This window comes from Acipenser ruthenus, chromosome 7 (assembly GCF_902713425.1).
Source record: "Acipenser ruthenus chromosome 7, fAciRut3.2 maternal haplotype, whole genome shotgun sequence".
Classification (NCBI taxonomy): Eukaryota; Metazoa; Chordata; class Actinopteri; order Acipenseriformes; family Acipenseridae; genus Acipenser; species Acipenser ruthenus.
Genome location: NC_081195.1, coordinates 34,910,489 through 34,938,118, shown reverse-complemented (window position 1 = coordinate 34,938,118; position 27,630 = coordinate 34,910,489). Strand labels below are relative to the sequence as shown.

The following is a 27,630-nucleotide window of genomic DNA, read 5'->3' as shown; positions in this document are numbered from 1 at the left end:
CTCGAGTGAGTTTCCCAGGCTGGAAGCTGGGCTGACTGAGGTAATAAAGACTGAGACAGCCTCACCTGGTCTGGGGAGGGCTTGTGGTTCGTCTGGTCGGAATGCTGAGAGCTTTTCAGGTGGTCGTCCTCGTAGTTATCAGCCATCAGTTTCATCCGGTTCTGTGTCTGGAAAAGAGAAAGAGAGAGAATTTATTTGGGTGAATTTATTGAACTATAATGTATCTGGTATATAATTATCTTGATTTGATTAATTACAATTGTGAATATTGCTTTGCATTGTTAACCAGTTTTTGGAACATAATATGAACTGTTGAAACATTTTTTGTGAGTAATGCAAAAGGTGTTGAAATACATGGTCTCAAACTTCTGAACAGTGTTTTCCATAAAAAAGACTTGTTTGCTGTAGCATGCAGTGCATTGTAAACCCCATTAAAAGACATTAAAATAATTTTCCTCTCTTATTTATTCATCTATTTTTTATGTTTTCTTGGGTTATTACAATAGAGAACTGTAACCATTTATTTCAATACAGTACAATGAGTTCACCAAACAATGCATTACAAATGTAAAAAAAAACAGTGTAAATGATTAAAAACAAAACCTATACAGCTGGTACCTATTGTACATTAAATGATAAAAAGTGACTCTGTAGTGTTCTTTTTTTATTCTCTTTCTTATCACAGTGAGTGAATCACAAACACACAGAGACACAAACACACAGAATCACACATGCTTATCCCTGGACACAGATACACAACATGCATCTCCACATGTGCACTGGTAGGCAATAAGAAGCGACTTACAGCAGCATTGGCTTGCTGTTAACTTGTAGGCCTACCTTATAACAGCTTTCCCTGGTATATTTACACAGTAATTTTGCTTATACAGTGCTCCCCCTTTATAACATTATAGTCAGGAGCCATACCTAAGAGACCATGCAATTTGTGTTCCGCCTTAGAATAAGAATACCAGTGCTAGTGTAATGGCATTATGGGGCAAATGAGAGCCATGGCTGTAGCACCTTATAACCTGTTCTGCAGTATAAAGGGGTGTCTTAAAACGAGGGAGCAATGCACTATGCTTTTGGCCATTTTTAGCATGGGTTTGAGCATGCCTTACATTCGTTTCCAGTAATTCAGCATGTCTGCCTGTGCTTTCCTGTGTTTCCTATACCCTTTGCTATGCATTACTTCACTTGTACTGGAGTAAACCATTAGTATTCAATATCCCAGCCTCCACATCGGAATGAACCTCTTTAGTAATCTCATTCTTTGGCCATGACTGAGTGTCTTGATCTCTGCCCTACAGTCCTGCATTCCTTTGCCACTGTAAAAAAAAGCCGAATAGAGCCGTCTGACCGCTAACTTCCTCAGGACATAAATCATGGTGAGGATCTGATAACAATCTTTATAAAGGGGGCCGGAACCCAGAAGTAAAACAGAAATTCAGCTCACCTCAACTGACACAGTGGAGGGCAAAATGGAGTGAGGTTACTGTCAGCGTTTGAATCCAAAACTTTAAACGCTCCTAACTGAAAAATCTGAAACTTTTATTATTCAAGCCTCAATTAAATATTTCACTTAATCAATTAATTATCTTTTGAACTTTTGGATTTGAAAGTCAAAACCTCAAACTTCTAAATATTGCGTATGCACAAATAGTAAACCAAAACCAGAAATCCCAAAACTTGAGTGTTAAAAACTCAAAATACAGTATGTTCACATGGAGATTCATTGACTGACAAATGCTTCATTGGGGCTGGCATAATAAAAGCGATCAATAACTGATAAAAAATAAAAAAATGGTTTCAACTAAGTTAATATGGAAAGATAAAGAGGTATTGGAGCAGTGCACTTAGCACAGCTGCTCTCTACCGGGCAGCAGTGATTAACTACTTCAAGGAGGAAAGGGGACGAGCCTGGAACAAACTGGCTGTAAATCTGGTGAACCGCATGGGACAGTGAACCTCCCTGACCCGCCACACTCACTACAGGTCTGTGTCTCGGCTGACTCAAGTCAACACTGTTTGACTCCAGGACTTCATGAGTGTGTTCACAATGATCTGTGATGACTGCTGTTTATTTAGTCAATGAGTTATGCTGTTACAGTATTATCAAGATGTACTTGAGACATACCTTAAAAGGGGATTTTGAGAAAACGGCAATAAAACCTGTCTGGATATCTCTTCCCAGTGTACAGTAAGAACACCTCAAGACACACCTGTTCAGACAGCATCTGTAAACCTCACAACTCTCCATTATACTGGACTATATGGTACCCAATTGTATCAGTACTTGCAATCAGCTTGCTCTGAACTGCTCTGTACCTTGCCGTATTCTACTACTCTTAATTACAGTGCCTTGCGAAAGTATTCGGCCCCCTTGAACTTTGCGACCTTTTGCCACATTTCAGGCTTCAAACATAAAGATATGAAACTGTAATTTTTTGTGAAGAATCAACAACAAGTGGGACACAATCATGAAGTGGAACGAAATTTATTGGATATTTCAAACTTTTTTAACAAATAAAAAACTGAAAAATTGGGCGTGCAAAATTATTCAGCCCCCTTAAGTTAATACTTTGTAGCGCCACCTTTTGCTGCGATTACAGCTGTAAGTCGCTTGGGGTATGTCTCTATCAGTTTTGCACATCGAGAGACTGAAATGTTTGCCCATTCCTCCTTGTAAAACAGCTTGAGCTCAGTGAGGTTGGATGGAGAGCATTTGTGAACAGCAGTTTTCAGTTCTTTCCACAGATTCTCGATTGGATTCAGGTCTGGACTTTGACTTGGCCATTCTAACACCTGGATATGTTTATTTGTGAACCATTCCATTGTAGATTTTGCTTTATGTTTTGGATCATTGTCTTGTTGGAAGACAAATCTCCGTCCCAGTCTCAGGTCTTTTGCAGACTCCATCAGGTTTTCTTCCAGAATGGTCCTGTATTTGGCTCCATCCATCTTCCCATCAATTTTAACCATCATCCCTGTCCCTGCTGAAGAAAAGCAGGCCCAAACCATGATGCTGCCACCACCATGTTTGACAGTGGGGATGGTGTGTTCAGGGTGATGAGCTGTGTTGCTTTTACGCCAAACATAACGTTTTGCATTGTTGCCAAAAAGTTCGATTTTGGTTTCATCTGACCAGAGCACCTTCTTCCACATGTTTGGTGTGTCTCCCAGGTGGCTTGTGGCAAACTGTAAACGACACTTTTTATGGATATCTTTAAGAAATGGCTTTCTTCTTGCCACTCTTCCATAAAGGCCAGATTTGTGCAGTATACGACTGATTGTTGTCCTATGGACAGAGTCTCCCACCTCAGCTGTAGATCTCTGCAGTTCATCCAGAGTGATCATGGGCCTCTTGGCTGCATCTCTGATCAGTCTTCTCCTTGTATGAGCTGAAAGTTTAGAGGGACGGCCAGGTCTTGGTAGATTTGCAGTGGTCTGATACTCCTTCCATTTCAATATTATCGCTTGCACAGTGCTCCTTGGGATGTTTAAAGCTTGGGAAATCTTTTTGTATCCAAATCCGGCTTTAAACTTCTCCACAACAGTATCTCGGACCTGCCTGGTGTGTTCCTTGTTCTTCATGATGCTCTCTGTGCTTTAAACGGACCTCTGAGACTATCACAGTGCAGGTGCATTTATACGGAGACTTGATTACACACAGGTGGATTCTATTTATCATCATTAGTCATTTAGGTCAACATTGGATCATTCAGAGATCCTCACTGAACTTCTGGAGAGAGTTTGCTGCACTGAAAGTAAAGGGGCTGAATAATTTTGCACGCCCAATTTTTCAGTTTTTTATTTGTTAAAAAAGTTTGAAATATCCAATAAATTTCGTTCCACTTCATGATTGTGTCCCACTTGTTGTTGATTCTTCACAAAAAATTACAGTTTCATATCTTTATGTTTGAAGCCTGAAATGTGGCAAAAGGTCGCAAAGTTCAAGGGGGCCGAATACTTTCGCAAGGCACTGTATAACTACTTCTTGTATCTTGTATTTGACTGTATTCTTATAGGTATCCACATTCATGTTTTTTGTTCTTATTTGACATCATTCTCATCTATTCATCATACTTACTACGTGCTCATACTGGACTTCACTCATATACGCAAATATTTTTAATATAAGTTAACTGCTCTTAGTCGAACCTGCTCTTACATGTAATTATTTACTGTGTTCTCTTTTTGCTCTTATTTGAATTTTATCTTTTTGCTACTGATTTTATTGTACTTTACAACTGCTCTCATCTATAAAATGATACTTTGTAATGTGATATTCTGTTCTGTGATGCTTTGTACTGTGATATTTTGTAACAATTGTAAGGTCACCCTGGATGAGGGTGTCTGCTAATAAATAAATAAATAAATAAATAAATAAATAATAACAATAATAACACATTTTGACTTTACATTTCTTCTATTGCAGTTTTAATTAAAACAATGTTTATTTGTAATATACACTTTAAATACAAAGTTTAATCAAAACCAGACAAGTGGTTGCTACGATACAGCCTTCAATAACTCAGACAATAAGCTGTCAGTAGCATAAATCAGTAGGTCACCTAACTTTTTTTTTATTTTTATTTAGTAGTCGCCAATTAGTTTTTTGTTATTTTCTCCCCAATTTAGTAGTGTCCAATTATTTGTTTTTAGCTCAGTCCACCGCTACCACCTCTGCGCTGACTCGGGAGGGGCAAAGACGAACACACGCTGTCCTCCGAAGCGTGTGCCGTTAGCCGTCCTTTTTTACACACTGCACCATGCAGCCACCCAGAGCTACAGCGTCGGAGGACAACACAGCCCTGGGCAGCTTACAGGCAAGCCCGCAGGCGCCCAGCCAGACCACAGGGGTCGCTGGTACACGGTGAGCCAAGGACACCCTGGCCGACCTAACCCTCCCCCCCTGGGTGATGCTCGGCCAATTGTGCGCCGCCCCCTGGGAGCTCCCGTCCATGGTAGGCAAAGGAATTGGCTGGACACGAAACGGCGCCACTCGGGAGCCCCTAGGTCACCTAACTTCTAGAAACAAATGTTCATGCAAAGTTGCATCATATTAGGCAGAGTGGTTCCCATGATCCCAAAAATACCTTTACTAAGGAATGCCCTTAGCAAGTATCATCACAGCTGGATAAGCGGATATATCAGGAATCGCGTGGCACGCAAAGCAGATTTACGAGCATCTCCTTTCATCAGGGATAACATAACATAACAAAGCATTATCAAACTGATTAATGAAAGGGACTATTTACTATTACTATTACTGCTGTGCTGATGTCTTCATTCTTCTGTTGTATTTCTTTCCCCACTAGGCCAGATTAATATAAATATGATGGTTGATCTCCTCTGTTTGGATTTCTCTTCTTTTGAAATGAAACACTACAGCTAATAATTTGAATGACTAGCCCCAGCTAGTCTGCATACAGTGCGCACTGGGAGAGCTTTAGCAAAAACGACTTACGCAGGAATAGAAGGACAAATTAACATTAATCTCATCATGACTTTAATAGCCACCGGCTGGATGAGGACAGCTAACAAGAGTTCCAGGCAGCGAGGGGTGCAGTGTGGGGAACATTTTCCTTGTTGCAAAGAGGAGGAGAATCCCATGCCCAGCAGACAGACAGCCTGTATAACCTGGTGCACTGGAGCAGGAATGGGTTGGGCTTAACACTAGGGTCGGGATTTTTATGTTCAAAATGTAAACGGATAGTCCAACACTCTTTAAATTTGAATTAGCTGGAAAACAAATGCATTATTCATACCATACTATAGTAAAATAAATAAATAAATACATACATACATAAATAAATAAATAAACCCAGTACCCCATCAATGTATCTATTAAAGAAAAGAGAGAAAGACTACTGTACAATAGAATGTTTATTTTATTTATGCATTGGTTCCCTTTGCATTATATCTTTTGATACAGTGATATAAAAACTCTGTTATAGGAACGAATATGAACCGGGTCGTTTTTGTCACCGAATGCATTTCAAGCAGTGTTTGCAGCACTACTAGTGGTGCAATCAACAACCAGACAGATGATAATGGGTAGACTTGTCACAAAAGCCTTCAAAATGAAAACATGCATGAATGTGCATTATACATAGTAATATATGCATCAAACAAATATGAATGGAAGAGCTTTATTCTAGCACTATCACTGGGTAGCTGAGGCTCAAACTAGGGCACTAGGGTAATTCATCGATCAAGTGTTTTATTGAAGCTCACAGACTAAAGCTGTGCACCTGGACGTGTGTGTTGAGTTAGATTTAACTGTCTGTGCAGTTTTCCATGAGAAAGAACCTGCCAACAATCAGATCTCTATCAAAGTCAGTTGTATCTGCCGTCTTGCACACAGAAACATTCTTCATCTGCAACCTGTGTACTGTATTATACTCAAACTTACAGCCCTGGTTAAGGATCAAAGGACAATCCGAGGTTACGCACCCTGGAAATGGTTTCCATTGATGCTCGGTTTCCTTTTATTACAGGGGACAAGTGTGTAGCACAGCACTGCCAGTCACTGACAAACACTGTTGAAACATCAAAGCCCCTCTCAGTATACTGAATATTTAATTATATACACAGATCGGAATGTACAGTACAGTTGTCTTGAGAGCTCTGTGAAGATCACTTGGTTGCACGTTGTTACTTTGCCACTTTAGGAATTGAATGGATTTGATTTCCAATTAACAGTCAGATGAGACTTTGAAGTAAAATACAAAGGAATAACTTTCTTCTGGGCCTTTAAACCTGGGAGTACTTGTTCCTAGTCTTCGCAGAGGTACAGTGCTGTTCTGGGAGTACTTGTTCCTAGTCTTCACAGAGGTATAGTGCTGTTCTGGGAGTACTTGTTCCTAGTCTTCACAGAGGTACAGTGCTGTTCTGGGAGTACTTGTTCCTAGTCTTCACAGAGGTACAATGCTGTTCTGGGAGTACTTGTTCCTAGTCTTCACAGAGGTACAGTGCTGTTCTGGGAGTACTTGTTCCTAGTCTTCACAGAGGTACAGTGCTGTTCTGGGAGTACTTGTTCCTAGTCGTCACAGAGGTACAGTGCTGTTCTGGGAGTACTTGTTCCTAGTCTTCGCAGAGGTACAGTGCTGTTCTGGGATTACTTGTTGCTAGTCTTCGCAGAGGTACAGTGCTGTTCTGGGAGTACTTGTTCCTAGTCTTCGCAGAGGTACAGTGCTGTTCTGGGATTACTTGTTGCTAGTCTTCGCAGAGGTACAGTGCTGTTCTGGGAGTACTTGTTCCTAGTCTTCGCAGAGGTACAGTGCTGTTCTGGGAGTACTTGTTCCTAGTCGTCAGAGGTACAGTGCTGTTCTGGGAGTACTTGTTCCTAGTCGTCAGAGGTACAGTGCTGTTCTGGGAGTACTTGTTCCTAGTCGTCAGAGGTACAGTGCTGTTCTGGGAGTACTTGATCCTAGTCTTCACAGAGGTGCAGTGCTGTTCTGGGAGTACTCTTCAGCAGCCTGGTCCCCTTTCCTGGATCCTGCCATCCTAAGTTCACTTGCACTCCTTCCATGGTTTGAATCTAAACTAAATGTAGCTTTCCACAGACATTCATCCCATTTTCACAACAACAAAACACTGAACAGCACTGGCTGTAGCTGTGCTACTTATTTACTGTCTCAGCTGAAATCCTGGAGTTTCCAGAAGACTCAGGCACAAGTACTTAAATGTGCTAAAGATTAGATCACAATGTGACCAAATAAGGTTATATCTTCCAGATCTCTACCACTTCTTGGATAATATACTATGTCTATTATATACTGATGCACAAAAGAAACACAACAAAAATACAGATCAAAGAATCATGATAAAGTTTTCAGTATGAAATGTGACACACTGTCAAAATGAAAACATTACAAAGCTAGTATCGGGTATGACCTCCCTGAGCATTAACACAATCCTGGCAGCGTTGATGCATAGACCTGATCAGCCTCTGGATAGACTGCTGTGTTCCGCCACTCTTCCTGTGCAGCTGTAGCCAGCTGGCGAAGGTTAGCTGGTCGTGGTTATCTCCTGTGGATGGTACTAGCAATTTGGTCCCGCAGATGTTCTATTGGACTCAGGTCAGGAGAAAAAGCTGGCCACGGCAAGACCTCGACATTGTTTTCTTGAAGTCGTGCAATTGTAATCCTAGCACTGTGTGGTCTTGTATTGTCCTGCTGGAAAATCGACACTTCCGGATTGGCTTGTAGGAACAGAAAAACTGTTACCTCAAGGACTTTGTCAATGTATCGCTGAGCAGTAAGGTTACCCTCAATCTGCACTGAAGGCATTCTTGTGTTAAAGGAGATTCCTCCCCATATCATCACACTTCCAATGCCCCATTGGTTGGCTTGAACAACGCAACAGTCAGCATAACGCTCACCACAACGTCTCCACACACGTTGTCTCTGTCAGATCTGCAAGGGATCTATTCATTGGTGAATAAAACACTCCATCACTCTCTCTGCTGCCACCTCAGATGTTCTCTAGCCCACAGAAGACGGCGATTTCGTCTCTTAGCTGTCAACATGTTACCCCTGAATGGCCTACGATCATGCAAACCATTTTCATGCAGACGGCGAGCTACAGTCATTCTGTTGATGCACGGGATGCAGTCTGAAAATGATTACACAGATGGATCAGTCGGATGTGACGGTACTGGGCAACTTCTCTCAGAGACAGGCCGCCTTTAATCATGCCGATGGCAACCAGGCGATCTTGCGTTAATTCGCTGTTCTTGCGTTAATTAAAATCATGTCTTTTCAAATGGCTATTTACACAGATTCTTAATCAACTCATTTTGGCAATTTCAACTCAACTCAAATATCAAACATTGAGCACCTGACATTTTTATGAAATCACATGACTTGAGCTCAGTATTTTGTTATCCCAAGGAACAATACTACTCAAACAATCAACAAACTTATCTGCTCACTATTTAAAATGCAAATAACATTATGTATGTGCCCAATGAGCAACTGATTTAAAACGTAGACTATTGTGATTTCATTGTGCATCAATATATAACGGCAATGGATTACATTTTAGGAGTGTTCTAATAATACCAATAAATGAAAACCCCATCTAGGACAATGTATGTATTGGCACTCTCAAAATAAGAACAAACTTGTGTGTTTGTCTATATTTATTTATTCTTATACATACAGGAATGATGGCGATTCATATTTTTGGAAATGTGTATTTCATGCAACTAAAGTAAACTATCAGTGATTTACTGTAGTCATTGTTTTCTCCAGTTTTAAAAAAAGAAAATATCGCAAGAATTCTACAAAACGAGAAACTAAACCTGATTGGGATTCACAGCTCTTGAATTACATTACTTAGCTGCCTGGATATATATCTTTGTGAAATTAAGTATTTTACTCCTTTCAAAAAATAGGAGTTAACACTTTGAAAATATGCCTGTATCGGGCCAATGAAAAACCTGTCAAGATATTTAATACAGACACAATTTCAGGAGTGTACAAGAAATGGACAATAAGAACCACAGACAGAGGGGCATCATAATCTCCCAATAGCTGCAGTTTATGGGATAAGGGCCAAATACAACCCGAATCATCTACAGGGGGCTAGACCTGTATGATAAAGGTTTGGTGAAGATAAGGCAGTGCAAAATCAGGGCAGATCGTGGACAGTAAAAACACAGAATACTGCAGCAGTAGGCGCAATGAAATTGAACCCAGCTATGGTACACTGTATACAAAATGAAAGGGTGACTGAATAACGTTGGGGCCACTGCAGAGTCAATGATTTCCATGGTTTGACGTTAGTCCAGAGAGCCTCACGTGAGTTAGAGGAGCACACAGCCCTTAATGTTTTAAATTAAGGATGGTGCCACTCAATAAGTAGCTGGAAATGTTCACTGTTTTTAAACGTGGAGAGTAAGCACTCCCCCCCCCCCCCCCCCCTTATGAAATCCCCGTTCAGGGTCAGTTAAATGAACGCAATAATATTAAATATCTTACCCTGTTGTGGCTGTCCCCTGTGGTTTGTTTATTGAGCCCCAACGGAACCTCAGGGCTTTAGCAATGTAATTCACACCTCTAATATGTGATGAACAGAAACAAGCCGGTTGGCATGGTAACAGGTCGTGACAGCTGTTGAGCAGGAGAACGCACACGGCCTCACATCCTGCCTCAGGTTACCTGGACAGCGATGCCAATCCCCCAGCATGCCGTTTTGGGGACCTGGTCTATAGAACAGTTGTCCTGCTGGGGAGTTGCAAGACTGCATTGTGGGTGTCTGGAATATCGCTTTGTAGAAAGCAGAACCTCATTCAAACTGTACAGCACTATTTATGCAGCTGCACTACAATACAGCAAACCGCAGTGCTTTGGACACAGATGGGGTTTATTAATTTTATTTAAACAAGCATATCTGAATACAGACATTAGAATAGGTCCCTTTGTGTACCACACTGTGAATTATAATGGAAATGTTTGTCTAATTTCATTACTATTAGTCGTGCTGTATATTTTCCGATAAAGTGCATGAAATGGTTGTAGCTAACAATCTAATCCCAAAATATGGACCTCTCCTGCATTTCCCTTCGCTATATACTGTAGGTCTTGAATGTGTACTTATTTCAATTTGAAACCATGATCTCTTCGCTGGGTTAAAGAATTCTCTGTAAGCTTTTAGGGAGTCTTGCACTTGAAATTGTCCCCACCCACTCAATAGCTTCTTTCCTGTCATGAATCAACCAAATGCTTGCCCTATGACTGACATGCTTTCACCCCAAAGACACTGCAAAGGAGAAATGACCTAGGAGGTGAAACTTCAACAAACTTCCTGAAAGTTAAGCAATCCTTTCCTTTACCTTGAGAACCAGCACGGCAAAGCCTCCACGAGGTTCTGGAAGGTGTCTTCAAGGACATTAATCTATTCTTTCATTAATATTTCACACAACTGGTGCTGACAGCTCGGCAGAGGACCGTGAGGACAAATGTGCCGTGGTCAACTGGATTCAGACCCGGGGATTGACATGGCCATGGAAGATTTCTGAAGTCACTCTACTCAAACCATTCACCCACAGTTCTTGTGCAGTGGATGGGGGCATTAGCGCATTGAAAGAAGTCATTGTCATCAGGGTACAAGCACAGCATTGTTTGGTGCATCCCCTACGATGCTTAAACTACAACATTCGTTCAGCCTTCCAGAGTAATCAAGGGACCCAGGGTCCTAAAATCTGGCTTGGCAGTGTAATTTGATGAAACTGCGCATCTGTAATGATATGCACGTTACTGGCTTGAGACCGGATGTAACTGTTGCTGTTTTATTCGCTGAAGTATCTGGATACAGGATACTGCAGAAAAGGCTGCCAGCACTGCATGATACAAAGGCACCCTCTCCTGCCTTTCACCCAGTCTCTCAGCTCCTGCATGTTTTGTAGCTACAGTTTTCAACCAAACATCTGCCCGGTTACGGTTTAAGGTTACAGCTATGTGCCAACTAGGCAGGTTTGTGTGCGTTTGAAACATAAACCATATGGCACAAAGACTGTGTGACATTGCTGAAGTTTATCACAGGCAGGTCACGTCAGAAGAAAATGGAATGAGAATCTCAGAATCCAGTGTGTGTCTCAGCCAGGTTTAATGTGCGCCATGCCAGGGGGATAACCAGGAACATGATAATTCTGCTTTTATGAAGCACAGAGGCATTTATTAGAAAAAAAAAATCTGTTTGAAGAGTTCATGAAATAATTGTGTTGTGTGGTAATACTTAATGTCAGCAATCTTTTTATTTTTTAATTTTTTTTGATGTAGTTTTACCAGGCTGCTATTATGTTGTTTCATAAGCATTGCTCTATATAGCAGAAAGCAAGGCAAGAATATATGAGACAGTTTAGAAGACTTTCATCCACCAATCGGGAAGCTGCAATGCATGGAACTACCACATGATTGATGACTGTGGAATATTCAGATAGAGTGTGATGTGTTTTGCACGCAGTAAGCCCCTTTACTGCGCGCTTTGTACACCTGCTGTATTCACTAACCAGTGGCAGGCAACCTAGCGCGTGGAAAAAGAACCGCATTCGAGTCATTTAAATATAATGAATAATGTTAAGGTAAGCAAATCACATCACAAAATAACGCAAGGGAGGTATTTGATATGCAACCCATATTCTCTTAAGGGAGCTAACTTTAGGTGCCTCAGCATGTGTTAAAAGTACCGCTTATTGAAACCAGGTGGTGTCACAGAACCAGCAGAAGAGCCGCACAGGAGAGCGAGAAGAAGAGTCAGGGAGAGAGTATTTCGGACCAAGCAGACGTGGGCTGTGTGAGGAGAGGGTAATAACTGATACAGATTGAGCACAGATCATACTTTATTAGCCTTATATGTAGGGCCCCGGAAAATTCACGATATCACGAATTTAACAGAAATTAAATTGGTGTTTACGTAGTGTTGATTTATTAGCTTGCAGTGTATGATTAACATAAAAAATGCAGACAGCTGACAAATAAAAAAAAGCGAAATTAATTTCAACAGAAGATCGTGTTCAGAGCTAAGAAAAGGGGACGTTGCACGCAAGAAAATCAAACAAAGTTCAGGCTAAACAATTACCAAACAAGCAGGTCACAATCACAGGACTGTTTAAAAAGAGCACAGAAAGTGGAGAAACACATAATGTCAACACGTCTGAATTAGTGGAAGCCTTTCTGCAGCAACTATACCGATACAACGACCGGTCAATGAAATATTACGAAGTTTTTTAATGAACAAAAAAATTGTTGAGCCATGCCTAACAGTGACACACTCAGACGAGAGTATCTCCCTAATGTGTCTTTTATAAAGAAAAACACAGAAGCTTCGGCTTTGTCATTTCTGGTTTGCAGTTACCGTTTCTCCCGTGTTTAATATTTTGGGATTAAAGGCAGCAAAATAGTCTATGGGAATTACACTTTCATTGCAATTGATGTGTCAACATATGTTTTTAAGTTTTACAAAACTCAGAAATGTTGCTGAATTTGTCATTCAAGGTTGTTTTTAAAAAATCTATTTTGTCTCCTTGTTACTTTTTTTTGCAGCCAACACAGACCATTTTAAAGCAACTCGAGTTCCAATGTTACAATGCACACGTACATCCTCAGACAGTCTGGGATATATGAAGATTACGAGGCAGGTGTATATGCAACACTTTTGGCTATGTTAATATATTTATAACCATGTACTTGTGATATTTAAGTAGGTTATGCTTAAAACGGCTTTAAAATATACAAAAGAAACCGTAAATGTCCAATAAATGATTGTACACAGAGTGCGAGTTGAAGTCCAGTCATAAATACAAGCAATCAAATGGCATCTAATGTTAAAAAAGCAACATTTCACCAAACACCTTTTTAAATGTAAATAGTGAACTTTTAATTGACTGAGCGAGTGCTCTGCTGACTTTTGATTAGTATTACAAAATATACACATTTTTTTTTTTTTTTTTTTACTTACAGAGTTAAACATAAATGTTTCATGAACAATTACTTTCTCTGCTTTGACTGTCTTGCAGGATGCTGTGATTTGGGACAGGACCCCTGCCCCCCTCCTACGGAGCGCATTTATTTTGTCCTCAATATTTTAATTGAAGTTAATGTTCTCGCTGATTCAGCACCACAATGCCTTTCATAATTCCCACCACTTCTTCTGCTAATACATTTAGCTCCTAGTCTGTAAACTTTAGATTCCTCACTCTGGCCTTTTTGGTCGCTGTCATTGTGACAAACTCAGAACCGTAGCCTACTTACCTTTTCTTTCGAGCGAGCCTTATATAGACAATAATACTGTGTGTAAACCTCAAGCATAATTCTGCGTGTTGAATTCCGTGCGTCGTGACAATGGTTTTCAATTTTTTTCTTTAAAAATTACAATTTTGTAACAGGGTTCTAAATTTACAACAACTCTTTTTTTTTAATCAGTGTCTTATCACAGCACCAACATACTGAAAAGCCAGTTCTCTAGTGCCATGAATTCACGGTTCCTATTTCAAAAACTGCAGTATTTTGAGTTGCAGCAACAACTTTGCAATACTACAGCATATTCAGTATTCGAGCACAAATGCATTTTTTCTCCTTTAAAAAGTGACTGCATCCAAAATAAAACAGGGTATTTAGACTTTAAAAGTTGCTACCTGGCTGGGAGTGAGATCAGATACATTCTGAAGCTCCATGGAGCCAGGCTTGAGTTCCAGGGTGTGGCACGTGCACTTTGACCTCTTACTGTTTTCCAGCTTGTTTGGCAGATACAGTTTCCTCTGATCTCCTTCCCTGCTGCCTGTAGGCCAGGGGGATGCTTTACTAGCGGTTCCTGCTTAACTGACATTCAGGATTCCTAATTGTGAACTGCGGTTGCCAATTCAAATAATGTCAGTGCATGTGTTATACAGAGCGGCACAGGGCAAAGTAACCGCTCAGTGACCTTCGTTCCAACCCTAATGGTCAAACTCAAAACAGCATGGCTTTTCCATTAGATTTTCCTTCCTGAGAAGCCCTTTGGCCAATTAGCACAACTTCTGCTACAGTGGATTTCATTTAATTTATTTTAAATTTAAAGGGTACCATCCGTCAGACAGGGGGTGTTGTGTGTCCCTGTGGAATTGATGGAGTCTGGTGTTTCCCTACGATGAAGCCATAAGAATTTTGCTACATCACTATTTGCCACGGGTGGTGGTAGAACTATTAATAAGACTTGAACAGATTAGTGTGAACGGAATATCGCGAAAAATAACTCATTTGTTTTAGAAGAAAGTGTTTGTTTTGACTCGGTTTTCTCCACTGAAACATTATCAAACCTGTTAAAAGGTGCCATATGTTTAATACACTTTACCACTTAATGTGATTTACTGCTTGTATCTGGTCAGGTGCAGAAATATGTGCCTGACTGAGGGGGCAGAGGCTAAGTTGGATGTCAGTTATATAGGACCTGCATGATCGGCGCAATCCTTCAATAAGGACGTAGTGGGTCAAAGACTTACAGTACTAGATCAATTCAGGTCTTTCTGATTCACCACAAGCAAGTTAGAAATAAGACAACTACTGTGGGTCCATATTGTGCTCCCAGTATCAGCCCCACTCTGTCCAGTACAGTTAAATGCAGCTGATCAGACACAAAGAGTAAATCTAAAGTATTCACATTAGGTGGCAAAGCCCCTGAAACAGGTTTTATGATGTTTAAGGGATGGAAATAAAACTCCTATTGCATAGCAGAACATGCTTGATTACAAACAGCGTAAAGCTAACAGGCTTAAAGTCAAAGTAAAACCAGGAATGGATCATACTGCTATGCAAGGGGAGTCTCATTTCCATCCCTGTGTTTCAATGAAGAATCCAAGTCGGCTCAAAACAAATACATTCCTGTGATTTATTATCAAGCCCCTAGCTATAATCTTACATAAGCCATGTGATTAGTCTACTTGCTCTTCGATGGACTGTCTCCAAAGCCACACTGTCCTTTTGGGGAACCTTGTTGTACATTTGGTGCCTTTCAATGCTTTTTGTTTTTTGTTTTTCTTCCCCCACAGCAGTGTGAATAATGATTATAATTGTGTTAATCCTGGTGTCTTATTTTGGCAAGTTCACTCAAGTTCGTATTTTGAAGCCTTTTTAAAATTTCTTTCATAGGATTTAGAAGAGCATGGAATATTAATTTGTAATTCTTTATTAATTCTTTTTAAAGAGAAAAATTCACCCAAGAGCCATTTGTAGTTGAATTAAATCAGCAGCACACTACGGGCAAGTCGAGGCAAAACACTGCATTTACCAAACAAGGACACAATCAGACACCCAGCCTCACTGCCAGACTGAAAACTATATTTCATTCATCACATCTGTAAATCTCTGGAAACATTAGTTAAACCATGCAGTGCATCTGTTGCTACAATAAATAAAAAAGAACCGTGCCAAGTGTGGTATTCTTTAACTTCATTCTTCACAAGCATGTCAGCAACAAACACCCTCCTGCTGTAAATACATATGACAGCCATCCGTATCATGAAAAAGTATATGACAGCAACTTACATCCACCCTACATGGAACAGTGCGACATACGCACAGACAGGCACACTACTGCCTCCATATATATTTTTTACCACAATCAGAAAAGCGGGTCTTTGACAGTGCAAGTGTTAAAGACAATGGACAGGCAACGATTCTGATACTCACAATAACTTGTGCTAAATAATCTCCAATAGTAATACTAACAGAAACTTATAAAAAATCATTTGACACGTTTCAACTAGAAGTCTTTCTCAGTTTTGAAATGAGTTTTGGGTCTTACACCACAGGGCTTGGTGTGGCCTCCACCCCCAAATGACAACATTAACCTGACCTGCTGTGCACTTCCATTCGCTGTATAGGTCTCAAAGGTGCAGTGTTGAAAGAAACATGTTACGCAAAATGTGTCATTTTATTCCTTGGTCATTTCATCAGCAGAGTGAAATTGTCCACACTCTTCCAGGGCCTTATTTCCTGGCATGAACCACCTTCTCCTATTAACCAGCCACAGCCAGTAACATGCTTTGACACTAAAGACACTGGCGAAATGACCTAGGATGATGTGAAACAGTGACAGACTTCCGGAGCGTAAAGACTCAGAACTTTCTTTAACCTAGTGCAGTACAAGGTATCACCTTTGCAATGTGTTTAAAGTAGGGCTGTCACTCAATTAAAAATTTGGATTGGTTAATCTATGAGCATTAGTTGATTAATCAGTAGATTATCATCCACATTTTTAATAAAGGGAACAATCTTATAGCGGCTGTCCTGCATAGTAATACTTCTAAATCAATAGAATCTTAAAAAATAAATAAATAAATAAATAAATAAATAAATAAATAAAAAAAATAAGCCCAATGGGAATTTAGTCTTTTTTAAAGTCTTTTTATTTTATTTTTGTTTTAGTAAATTTTCACAGAACAACCGTTCATCCGGGCCACTGTCAGTCACATACCTGAAAACTCAAGACAGCGGAGCTGCGTTTCTCCTTTTTATTGCATCTAGCAAAACCCGAGACATTGAAGAAATGAAGTCGTTCTGAATCTTGTTAGAAGTACCCGAGAACACTGTGGCTATTGACAAGTGATTGCTTAACATGCTGTCGTAGAAAGTATCAGAGAAAGTAATTCCATTGCTTGCTCATTGTGATGTATTGTATCCCTACGCTTCTGCTCATCCAGTTGAACATCAATCCGGGTTTGTCCAAAATTTGAGTGTAAAAGTGACTTTGGGAATGCTTATGTTTGTTTTTGTGCTGACTTTGACTCTCTGTGACAGAGATCGAATGAGTCTTAGTGTTAGATCTCCCTCTCGACCTGTGAGGGCACGGTGTACGAGGAACAGAGTACCCTTAATGAAATGGCACGACAATTTATTCCGTAGGGTAGATGGAAGTCGGTCAGTTCGGAAAGGGGAGAAGCTATGGCACCCGAGCTCAGTGACCCAGACGGTAAGCGGCGTGGCATCCGAGGACTGGAGGAGCGGATGCGCTCGTTAACCTCGGGGTCATGGGCGAGGGTATAAATAGGGGGCATGGCTTGAGTGATCTGTTCCTTTGCATATGGTTAAATTAAATAACCGAGAAGGAGCCCGTCTTGTGAAAATAAACCGTGAGTGTTTCGTGTCTGTGTCTTAACACTGTGTGTCTTGTTTCACTAAAGATTACTGAGCACGATCCGGAGCTGCAGCCGCAGGCCAGCGAGAAACCCGGACTTCACCACTCACCTTTTTCCACTACAGGAACTGTCTTTTGTTTGCACCATTAGCACTTGAATCACGCACTGTCTTTGTGTTTGTGTTTTGTGTGGGTGTCTGAACGGGACTTTTGGGGTTACGGGTCAAACCCGTGGATTACAAATAGAAGTGATACACGCCGCTGTATCACTTGCAGCACTATTATTATTTGCAGGTTTGCCTTAAGGCTGTGGACATTTATTAAATTAAATAAACACCCTTGCACCTGTACCAACGTTGTCTGTGTGATTATTCTGCACTGCACTCACCTGCACGTCGTTACCACTTTGCCACACTCTCCCATTGGTTAAACTTACTCAAGACCGTCAGCCGAGTCAGAGAATACCTTCAACTGTCTATGTCCTGCCTCCGCTCACTTATGATTGGACTGCCGTGGAGAAAATGCAGTTCTATTGGTTGGTTTTATTTTACATACAAAAATAAAATTCTGCATGATTAAATTGTAAAAAACATGAATCTGCAATCAACTCTTTAGTTGATTAATCGGTCAGATTAATCTGTTCATTGGAGCAGCCCTAGTTTAAAGACTGCACGTTTGAGACGGATATAGTGAATGAAAGTGCAACACAGACATGATTGATGGGATTATTAATATGTTAGCTATAACCACTTAACAAAAACACTTGGTCAGTGTGAAGTAAGGGTCCGCGATATACCGCTAAATTCATCAAGCAACACAATAACCGGTATTTGAACAACAACACCGGTATTTTTGGTTAAACTGATTCAGGGAAACATCTACTGGAAAATGTCGGCTATTATCTTGCGAGATAATCACTTTCTGTGAGAACTCGTAATGCGAGCAGTGCTAACACAAAAGAAAATATGGCAGAAGCACACAGAGATTGAGCTGCTTAAATTCTGCAAAGCAAAGTCACATGTGTGGAATCATTTCCTAATAAAAAAAAAAAGAAAAACCTAAAAAGGATGGCTGTATAGCATCAAACATTGCGGTATGCTGTTTATGCAAGGCTGTAGTAACATATGCTGGCGGCCCCAGCAACCTTACATACAGTGGTGTAGTACCAGAACGGCAATTAAAATATTGATTTTTCTAAAATAAATTATACAAACTGACGTTTTATTTGTACATTGAACTTGAGGTAACATTTAATAGGCTATTCCCCCCTTGATCAGTGCTGCCAGATTGGCGGTTTTCCAGCCAAACTTGGCTTGTTTTGAAAGCAACTAGCGGGTAAATGTTGTCTTTGGTGGTTTGGTTATTTTTTGACTGTTTATCGTTTTTTTTTTCTATTCCTTTCGATTATGAGGTAATCTCCAGCGCAGAACTTCAATCATCACAACGTCCTGTATAATATATCACGTCCTCCCTCTGTCTTTTTTCTGGAGCTCTGCATCCAATACAATTACGGATTACACAAACGCTCAGTTATTTTTTATTCGTCACCAATTTAAGAACTGTATCAGTGCAATTTTAATTAATTGTTTTTACATTTATTTTTAAAGCCTATCTGCTGACAGTTCTGGACAATGTAATTTTACACTATATTCGGAATATCTTTTTTTCCCCTGGCTCAACCGTATTTGATCTCATGAGTTAAAAAAAAAAAAAAAAAAAAACAGCGGTTCTGGTACTGAAAGTTGTGAGTAAAAACAAGCAAAGCAAATACATAAATACATATAACATTACTTACCAGTATTTTTTATTTTAAATTACTGTGTAGCACTTATTTATGCTTTTGTAATATACATTAAATCTTAAAAGCAAGGTCAGTTGTTTATTCCTTCTCCCGGGTCTCTGCACTGACCGATATATAAAACAGCTTTAGTGTTAATGGCCAGTCATAGGATGCACTTTTGAAAAACATGTTTAATATAAAATGAAAATAAAGATATTATTTATAATAAAAATTAAAAAATTACATTTAAAAATCTATGTTTTTAGGGAATTTTAAATAGCTTTCAAACCAGCAATGTTTTTCTATTTTCCAAATTGGGAGCACTTGCATGTACTTCCGAGGATCCAACAAAAATTAGTTACTGGGCATTTCATAGGAGAGTTTCATTTGTCATATTACATTCTAATACTTTACATTCCATAAAAAATGACAAAAAGCACCGTTTATACATTTATTTTGGTAGCAAAAAATCAACATCAGCATCATTCAGTGTTGAATTCCAATATGTATCGCAATATTGTCTTCAGTATTTCAATATATTGCAATACAGATCCTCGCCCCAATACCCACCCATAGTGGGCCAAGGCAATGTGCACTGTGGTTGGCTGTGGGAGATGGGACCGTAGAGAAAAATCACTTAGCCAGTAAAAAGGAGACACGCACTATACCATACCCTAAAGCCCTTGGCAAACACAAAGAACAGATTTATAGCTGTTTACCCTGCTTAATGGCTAGATTCTGCCCTGTATTAGAATTTCAAATGATGGTGGTTTTCTGTCCTCAAATGTCTCCTCCGTGGAGTGATCCTACAGCTAAGTTTAGAAGTTCAGTTACACTACAGTTCTACTCTTCAGAATTTAGATCCGACACGCAAAATTCAGCACTAGAAAGTAAAATATTCATATATATATATTCATATATCATCATCCTTATTCAATCCACTGCTGGATGAAGGCCTCCCCAAGATTCTTCCACAAAGGGTTGTCTGCTGTGTCCCTCATCCACGTTGCTGCGGCGTGTTTTTGAGCCATTTTTGCAATGAGTGTCTATGTTTCGCATTCCTAAGTTAGCACTGGCACGCATTGGTCAAAGACTTTCCTCTTGATCATTAAGGTAGTTTCCCTTTCAGTACCATGCTTAACCTTCCAAAGGTACTCCAGCCCATTTTTGCTCTTCTGGGACCCTCAATGCAAAAATGACTCCAAAATTACAAACGACTCAACAGAGTATGGAAAGATGCATGCTGGGAATAACAAGAAGAAACAGGAAAAGGAAGGAATGGATAAGAGCGCAAACAAAAGTATGCAATGTTATTATAAGAGCGAAAATATTTAAATGGCAGTGGGCCGGACATGTAGCAAGAAGAACAGACCATCGCTGGACCAAGGAGATACTAGACTGGACCAAGAAGACGACCTCCAGGAAGATGGCAAGATGAAATTAGGAAACACGCCAGAGCAACGTGGATGAGGGACGCAGCAGACAGGCTTTTGTGGAAGAATCTTGGGGAGGCCTTCATCCAGCAGTGGATTGAATAAGGATGAGGATGAAGATATATATATATATATATATATATATATATATATATATATATATATATATATAATTAATGGACATGGCTGTTTGATAGTGATATGCTGTTTGTAATTACAGCCCTTTTGTCCTTTGACAAGTTTGCCATATTTAAAGCAAAGCAAAGTGCAATAAAGCATTGTGAAAGTATCGTAAAGCCTAGGTAAACACTGTAAATAGGTATTGGTAAACCATATTATACATGGTAAGCTAAGGTAATGCAATGTATAACCATGGGAAAGGCATTGGAAAGCTGCAAAACGAACATGCAAGTTTACTATGGTAAACTTCTAGAAGGCGTATCCAAAGATTTTTGTCATTATGCTCTGGGTCTGTGCATTGGTAAATTCCAATATACTTGTTTCTTTTTATTTATTTTTTAATCACGTTAATTGCTGAAAAATACAACCAAGCAATAGAAAAGAAATGAGGGCTAACTGTCCGTTCTATCAAAGCACCAGTAAGACCACAAAGCTCTACATACATTTTTAATACATATGTGCAGCAGAGCTGGTTAAAATGAGTTCTCTGATAAAGCTTTCAAGCTTGGCAAAGCATGAGAACTTCAAAGAGATCTTAAGGAGCATGGCATTATTTATTTTTGTATATGATTATTTATTGCTAGCGCACTAGTAAATGCTTCCTCTAAAATCAACACTGAATACCCAGATCCTATTTGTCATATACAATCTCAAGAATGTAAAATCCTGAATCAGCTGGTGGAAGAAAGGTAAGGGGGAGCGTGGGAATATTGGGGCAGCGGGGGGGTTGGGGGGGTCCAGGAAACTAGATCCCACTTGTTTAATCCTAGTGGCCTCTCCAGGGATTGATTTATATACTTTGCACTTTCCAAAATATCACTTCAAGGTGGCAAACCAGCAGGGGGCATTTGAAATGTAAAAAGATATTCGAGAAACACATGTTAGCTGTAACGCGAAACAACGGACAGACAGGGGTGTGGGTGGGAGGTCAGGGGGGTCGGGTGGTTGGGGGTGTCCCCCCCTGCCCCCTCTTCCCAATTCACAGCTCCACTTACATCCACATATAATAGAATTTACCAAGAAACATGATCCCGGTTTTACAGGTCTACAGAGGTAATTTCAGGGGGAAAAAAAGAAACAAAAATCATATTCATAATACATTTTATATAGCATTTTTGGTACGTATCCCATTAGTAAAGTAAAGGCTATGCAAGGTTAAAGCAATGTTTATGGAGAGTTAACATGCTGTATATATCAAACCCTCCAACCTCTTGTTTTATTTGATTTTTTTTTAAAGTAAAAGCCAAGCTCTCAAGCAAATCTGGCTCTGTAAGGGATTTAGCTGTGCATGTTTATATGACTGGTGTGGTATCTGGGTTTTAAAAGTAGATTCATTGTGTCTTTTTCTATGCGCTCAGATTTACTTAAAGCGCTTGCCTTTGGGGGCAGATGCAATGATATTTTATAGTGTGTGTTTTTATATATGCTGATTAATAAGCTGAGCATGTTGCTTAGACAGGCAGTCTTTAAAAGCACTGTACTTTAAGCAGGTTTAAATCCTCTATGTGTGCGAGACTTATACATGATCATACGGTGTGCAGTAAATATATATATATATATATATATATATATATATATATATATATATATATATATATATATATATTACTCTACAGTGGAAAATAGCTATTATGACCACCAAAGGCAGTAAATGGTTTAAATAGTTTGAGGGAGTCTCCCAGTTGAAAAGGGTTGACAGACAGTGGTAAAAAAGCACATCTGGGTTTCCAAAGAGGTAGTTTCCTTCAGGTATTAGCTCCATCTGCATTTGTAGGATGAATCTTTGTTTCCCACTAAAAGATGACTTATGAAATGCAATCTTAAATTTAATACAAGGACCATGCACACAAGGTTTGCTGGGTTTAGTTAAATAATTGGTTCTAATAAAGCAAGAACAAGCAGTTCTGTGAAGATGCCCTGAGCAGATGAGAAACATGTTCATCACAAGCAGTTCAGTGAAGATGCCCTGAGCAGATGAGAAGCATGTTCATCACAAGCAGTTTAGTGAAGATGTTCGGAGCAGATGAGAAGCATGTTCATCACAAGCACTTCAGTGAAGATGCTCAGAGCAGATGAGAAACATGTTCATCACAAGCAGTTCAGTGAAGATGCTCAGAGCAGATGAGAAACATGTTCATCACAAGCAGTTCAGTGAAGATGCTCAGAGCAGATGAGAAACATGTTCATCACAAGCAGTTCAGTGAAGATGCCCTGAGCAGATGAAAAGCATGTTCATCACAAGCACTTCAGTGAAGATGCTCGGAGCAGATGAGAAACATGTTCATCACAAGCAGTTTAGTGAAGATGCTCAGAGCAGATGAGAAACATGTTCATCACAAGCACTTCAGTGAAGATGCTCAGAGCAGATGAGAAACATGTTCATCACAAGCAGTTCAGTGAAGATGCTCAGAGCAGATGAGAAGCATGTTCATCACAAGCACTTCAGTGAAGATGCTCAGAGCAGATGAGAAACATCTTCATCACAAGCAGTTCAGTGAAGATGCTCAGAGCAAATGAGAAGCATGTTCATCACAAGCAGTTCAGTGAAGATGCTCAGAGCAGATGAGAAACATGTTCATCACAAGCAGTTTAGTGAAGATGCTCAGAGCAGATGAGAAGCATGTTCATCACAAGCAGTTTAGTGAAGATGCTCAGAGCAGATGAGAAGCATGTTCATCATAAGCAGTTTAGTGAAGATGCTCAGAGCAGATGAGAAGCATGTTCATCATAAGCAGTTTAGTGAAGATGCTCAGAGCAGATGAGAAGCATGTTCATCACAAGCAGTTTAGTGAAGATGCTCGGAGCAGATGAGAAGCATGTTCATCATAAGTCTTACCAGCTCTTAAATATGTATACATTTTTTAAATTATGACTGAAATTGCACTTTAGAGATTGCATTGATCTGAGAATCGTAAAGCAATCTACCTTCAAAAAATGTGTTTTTTGAAAGTGTTTCAAATACCATTCAAAGTCTTATACACTAAGCTATTTTATGACATACCAATACCATTAATTCAGTAACCCATTCAATACTAAAAAAAGTTTAAAATACACAATAAACTACAAATCATCACCAGTAATCCACCTTTTTTTTATTTGAACCTGTTGCATCAATGCTTTCCAACTAATGAGAACAGGACTAAACCATCACTGTTCCTGCAGCATGCACAGGCTGAGCTATATAGCAGGTCAAGGCAGAATATGCTTTACACAATCCAGGGAACATCTACAGGTACCAATTTAATATTTTAGAAGAACTGAAGAAACAATTAGCCTAGAGCCTAGACTCAGTGTGATGTCCGTCACCGAGCCAATACTCATGGATTTAAGGTTCCAAGAAATGGCCATGAGATGAAATGTTGGACTTGAAAGAATCCAAGATAGAAAAAACTCAGGATAGAACAAAACACCAGGAGTGCGAGACTGAGGAAATGAGGTGGGGAAGCATATTAGTGTTGCGCTACAGGGTTGCCTGTGCACCGTCAATATGCTTCACCACGTCACTTCTCCAATAATTTGCAAAGGCGATGAAAGACAGCAGAGCAGTAAAAACAGATGATTTTAGTTTATTCACTTTGTGCCCGCAGTGCCAGCACAAATTATGAAGGCGACAAAATGACTGAACCAGACTGAGGAGAGGCTAATTTCAAAGCAAGTACATGTAATTTTACTGGGAACATTTTAGTTTTAAACAAAGCAAGGTTTCTTTTCAAGTCAAAGCCAAGCCTTTCAAACCACAAGAATACGAGTACAGTAGTTGTCCACCGGACACAATATGCCAAGCCAATCATGATATGAATCAATAAATACAAACGTATTTATTACTTATGTCATGACGCACGTGCATCAGCATATGAAATTACAGAAGAGAAAAGCAAAAGGCAAGCGTATGTTAATAAATAATATTAATCAACTGGCAAACTAAATTAACAAAGCACCCCTACATAAAGGTAAAAATGCAGCAGCGACACTAACAGTAATTATAAATACCAGAATGAATTTTAACACAATGGTCAACACAGCACCGCCCTCACACATGTTAAAAAAAAATTCAGCACCAGCTCTAGATTATTCTCGCGATGACAAGTCAGTTTTAAAAAGACTGAATAAACCATTTAAAATTTGAGTTTGATGAGGATGAGTTATCAGGCTACAAAACAGTACTGTATCAGTTCTGAATTGGTTAGCAACGAACTGCTATCAGTGCCAAAAAGGTGTTCTTTTAAGCTAAGTTCCTGTTCCTCTAGGTGGAGCATTTACTATGGGGGGAAATCCATTTCACCACAAGGGTGTTCCCTAAGCCGAAGTGTTGTCTTAGGAGGTGTTCCTTTACACAAAGACTACTGTATTGCATTACTGTGCTGTATCCTTGCATTTATTCACCAGACTAAGGCTAAAGATAGCAGGTGTACACATTTATTAAAACCATCGAAAACTCATTTTTCAGAGCTGCAGACATTTCAGAAGGTCCATTCCCAAGGTGTGCGTAAGTCTGAGGTTCTACTGCATATGATATATGAAGTATAGAAATGCTTTCCCCCCTTCTTACTTTTTCCACTGCCTTAGTCAATCCTGTGAGATTGGATTGTATTTTGTTAAAATGGTGTTATAATGACCATGGGATGACGCTGTGTCTAGAAACTTAGTGGTGTACTTGGCAATGTTTTCTTACCTATCATTTGCATACCAACATTCTTCTGAGTCTCTTTTTGCTTTGCTGCGTGTGTATATATATATATATATATATATATATATATATATATATATATATATATATATATATATATATATAGATATATATATATATATTTATTTATTTTGAACCCCATTTGTTCAGATTTACACAAAAGATACATTCCTAGATATCCCTTTATTTAAATTTTAAAAAGAAATTACTGGTCCCCAAGTGGCTCAACCACTTAAAGCGCTAGTTCATGTCCAGGCTGTGAAAAGAGACCAAAGTTTGCTGGGGACCTCGATGGAAGGAAACCGGCAGGGATTTATTCTCCTCATCGTGCAACAGCGAACCCTACTGGCCAGACACCGAGTAGTGGATAAGAAGCAGGGCTGATCTCTATCGTAGCCCACTCACTTCTGCTCTGGATTGCTCAGTATAAAAGCGATTCTGACTTTGGGCTTGTGAGACTGGGGGACGCGCAAACGCCCTCAGAATGTCCGTACTGTGTAAGGACTCGCTGTGGTGGGGAGAAAAAACATAATTGGACATTTCAAATTGGGGGAAAATAAATAAAAAATTAATAAATTGGTCACTCTAAATTAAAAAAAAAATAATAATAAAATAAATTGCTGTAAATGTTACAAAACACACACACACACACACATATATATATATATATATATATATATATATATATGTATATATGTATATTTGTTATAAGTAATGTGCTTGTTTTCCCCAAAATGGTGTAAATTGCATTTTAGTATAAAGACAATGCAGATGAATATGAAACAATAGTACTTGGTTTCTCCATTAACCCTTTGCAGTCCATTTATTAAGTGCGTGTCAGATGCGTCAGGTCCAATTTATTTTCACACACGCAGTTAATTTTAGACGCGCTGTTTAAAAGTATTTTTTTTCCCCACAGTCAAACGGGTTTAAAAGGCCCTGCATATCAACAAAGCACTCACTAGGCATCTCCAGCCCCGCCCCACCCTTTCGTTCGCTATAGATTTCACATATGCTAAGAAATAAATAATAATAATAACAATAGTCGTACATACCGATCGATCGATCATCTCCTGATCACTCGTTTTATTATTATTATTATTATTATTATTATTATTTATTTCTTAGCAGTCGCCCTTATCCAGGGCGACTTACAATCGTAAGCAAATACATCGTAAGCGTTATCACCAAACGCCTCAATAATGCGATCCAAGTCATTATTTTATTACTATAACATCTCAAAAAAGCTCTGCAAATGTCTGTGTTATTTTCTGTGCGCTGATTCAGTAACAGGCAGCTTGTTTCCTTATGGCCGCCGTTATCTGATGCCAGGGGCAAGTATGACTATTCATGAGATACGCCCTTTTTTTTTCTGGCTTGTCTCGTCTCCTGTCGCTCCCACTCGGCCATTGAATGGTTTTCTCGGCTTTTTCCATAGAAAAAACGACTAAAAACCTGTTTTTTGCGTCTTTTTGATGATGTCGGACAGGGTCCGACATTGGACCTGATAGGAGTAATTGCAATGTCGGACCAAGTCCAACATAGGACCGCAAAGGGTTAACATCATGTGCTACAAGTAACCCCACATAGGTTTCTGTCAGCACCAGGGCAGTTCAAGGCACAGGCGGGGTCCTATTACCTGTAACATAGAAAGTGAGTTCACAGCATTGTGGCAGGGAAAATAGTCAAAGTGAAAATAACATCAAGAAAACAAAAAGAGGTAAGAAAACAAAGCTAGGTATGTCGCCTCAAACTCACTGCTCTCACTTTCATTCTATACAAATCTACACACATACACACACACGCTCAATAGAGGTGATACTGTAACTATAAAATGATAACTGCCCATTTTGAGCTTTTATATTTAAGAAGCTATGGCACCAGGAACTGCTGGGAGGACTCTTGCGCTGCAGCCGAGTCCATCCCCA

At 39.6% G+C, this 27,630-nt stretch overlaps 1 protein-coding gene across 10 annotated transcripts in view; it reads right to left on the bottom strand.

Moving 5' to 3' along the window:
• LOC117414964 (ELKS/Rab6-interacting/CAST family member 1) overlaps positions 1-27,630 on the bottom strand; it is a 374,494-nt gene that overhangs the window by 73,032 nt on the left and 273,832 nt on the right. For all 10 annotated transcript variants that reach the window (XM_059026821.1, XM_059026823.1, XM_059026822.1 and 7 more), the window contains one exon: positions 66-167. In XM_059026821.1, the coding sequence (XP_058882804.1) occupies positions 66-167 (102 nt within the window). The remainder of the gene's footprint in view (positions 1-65; positions 168-27,630) is intronic.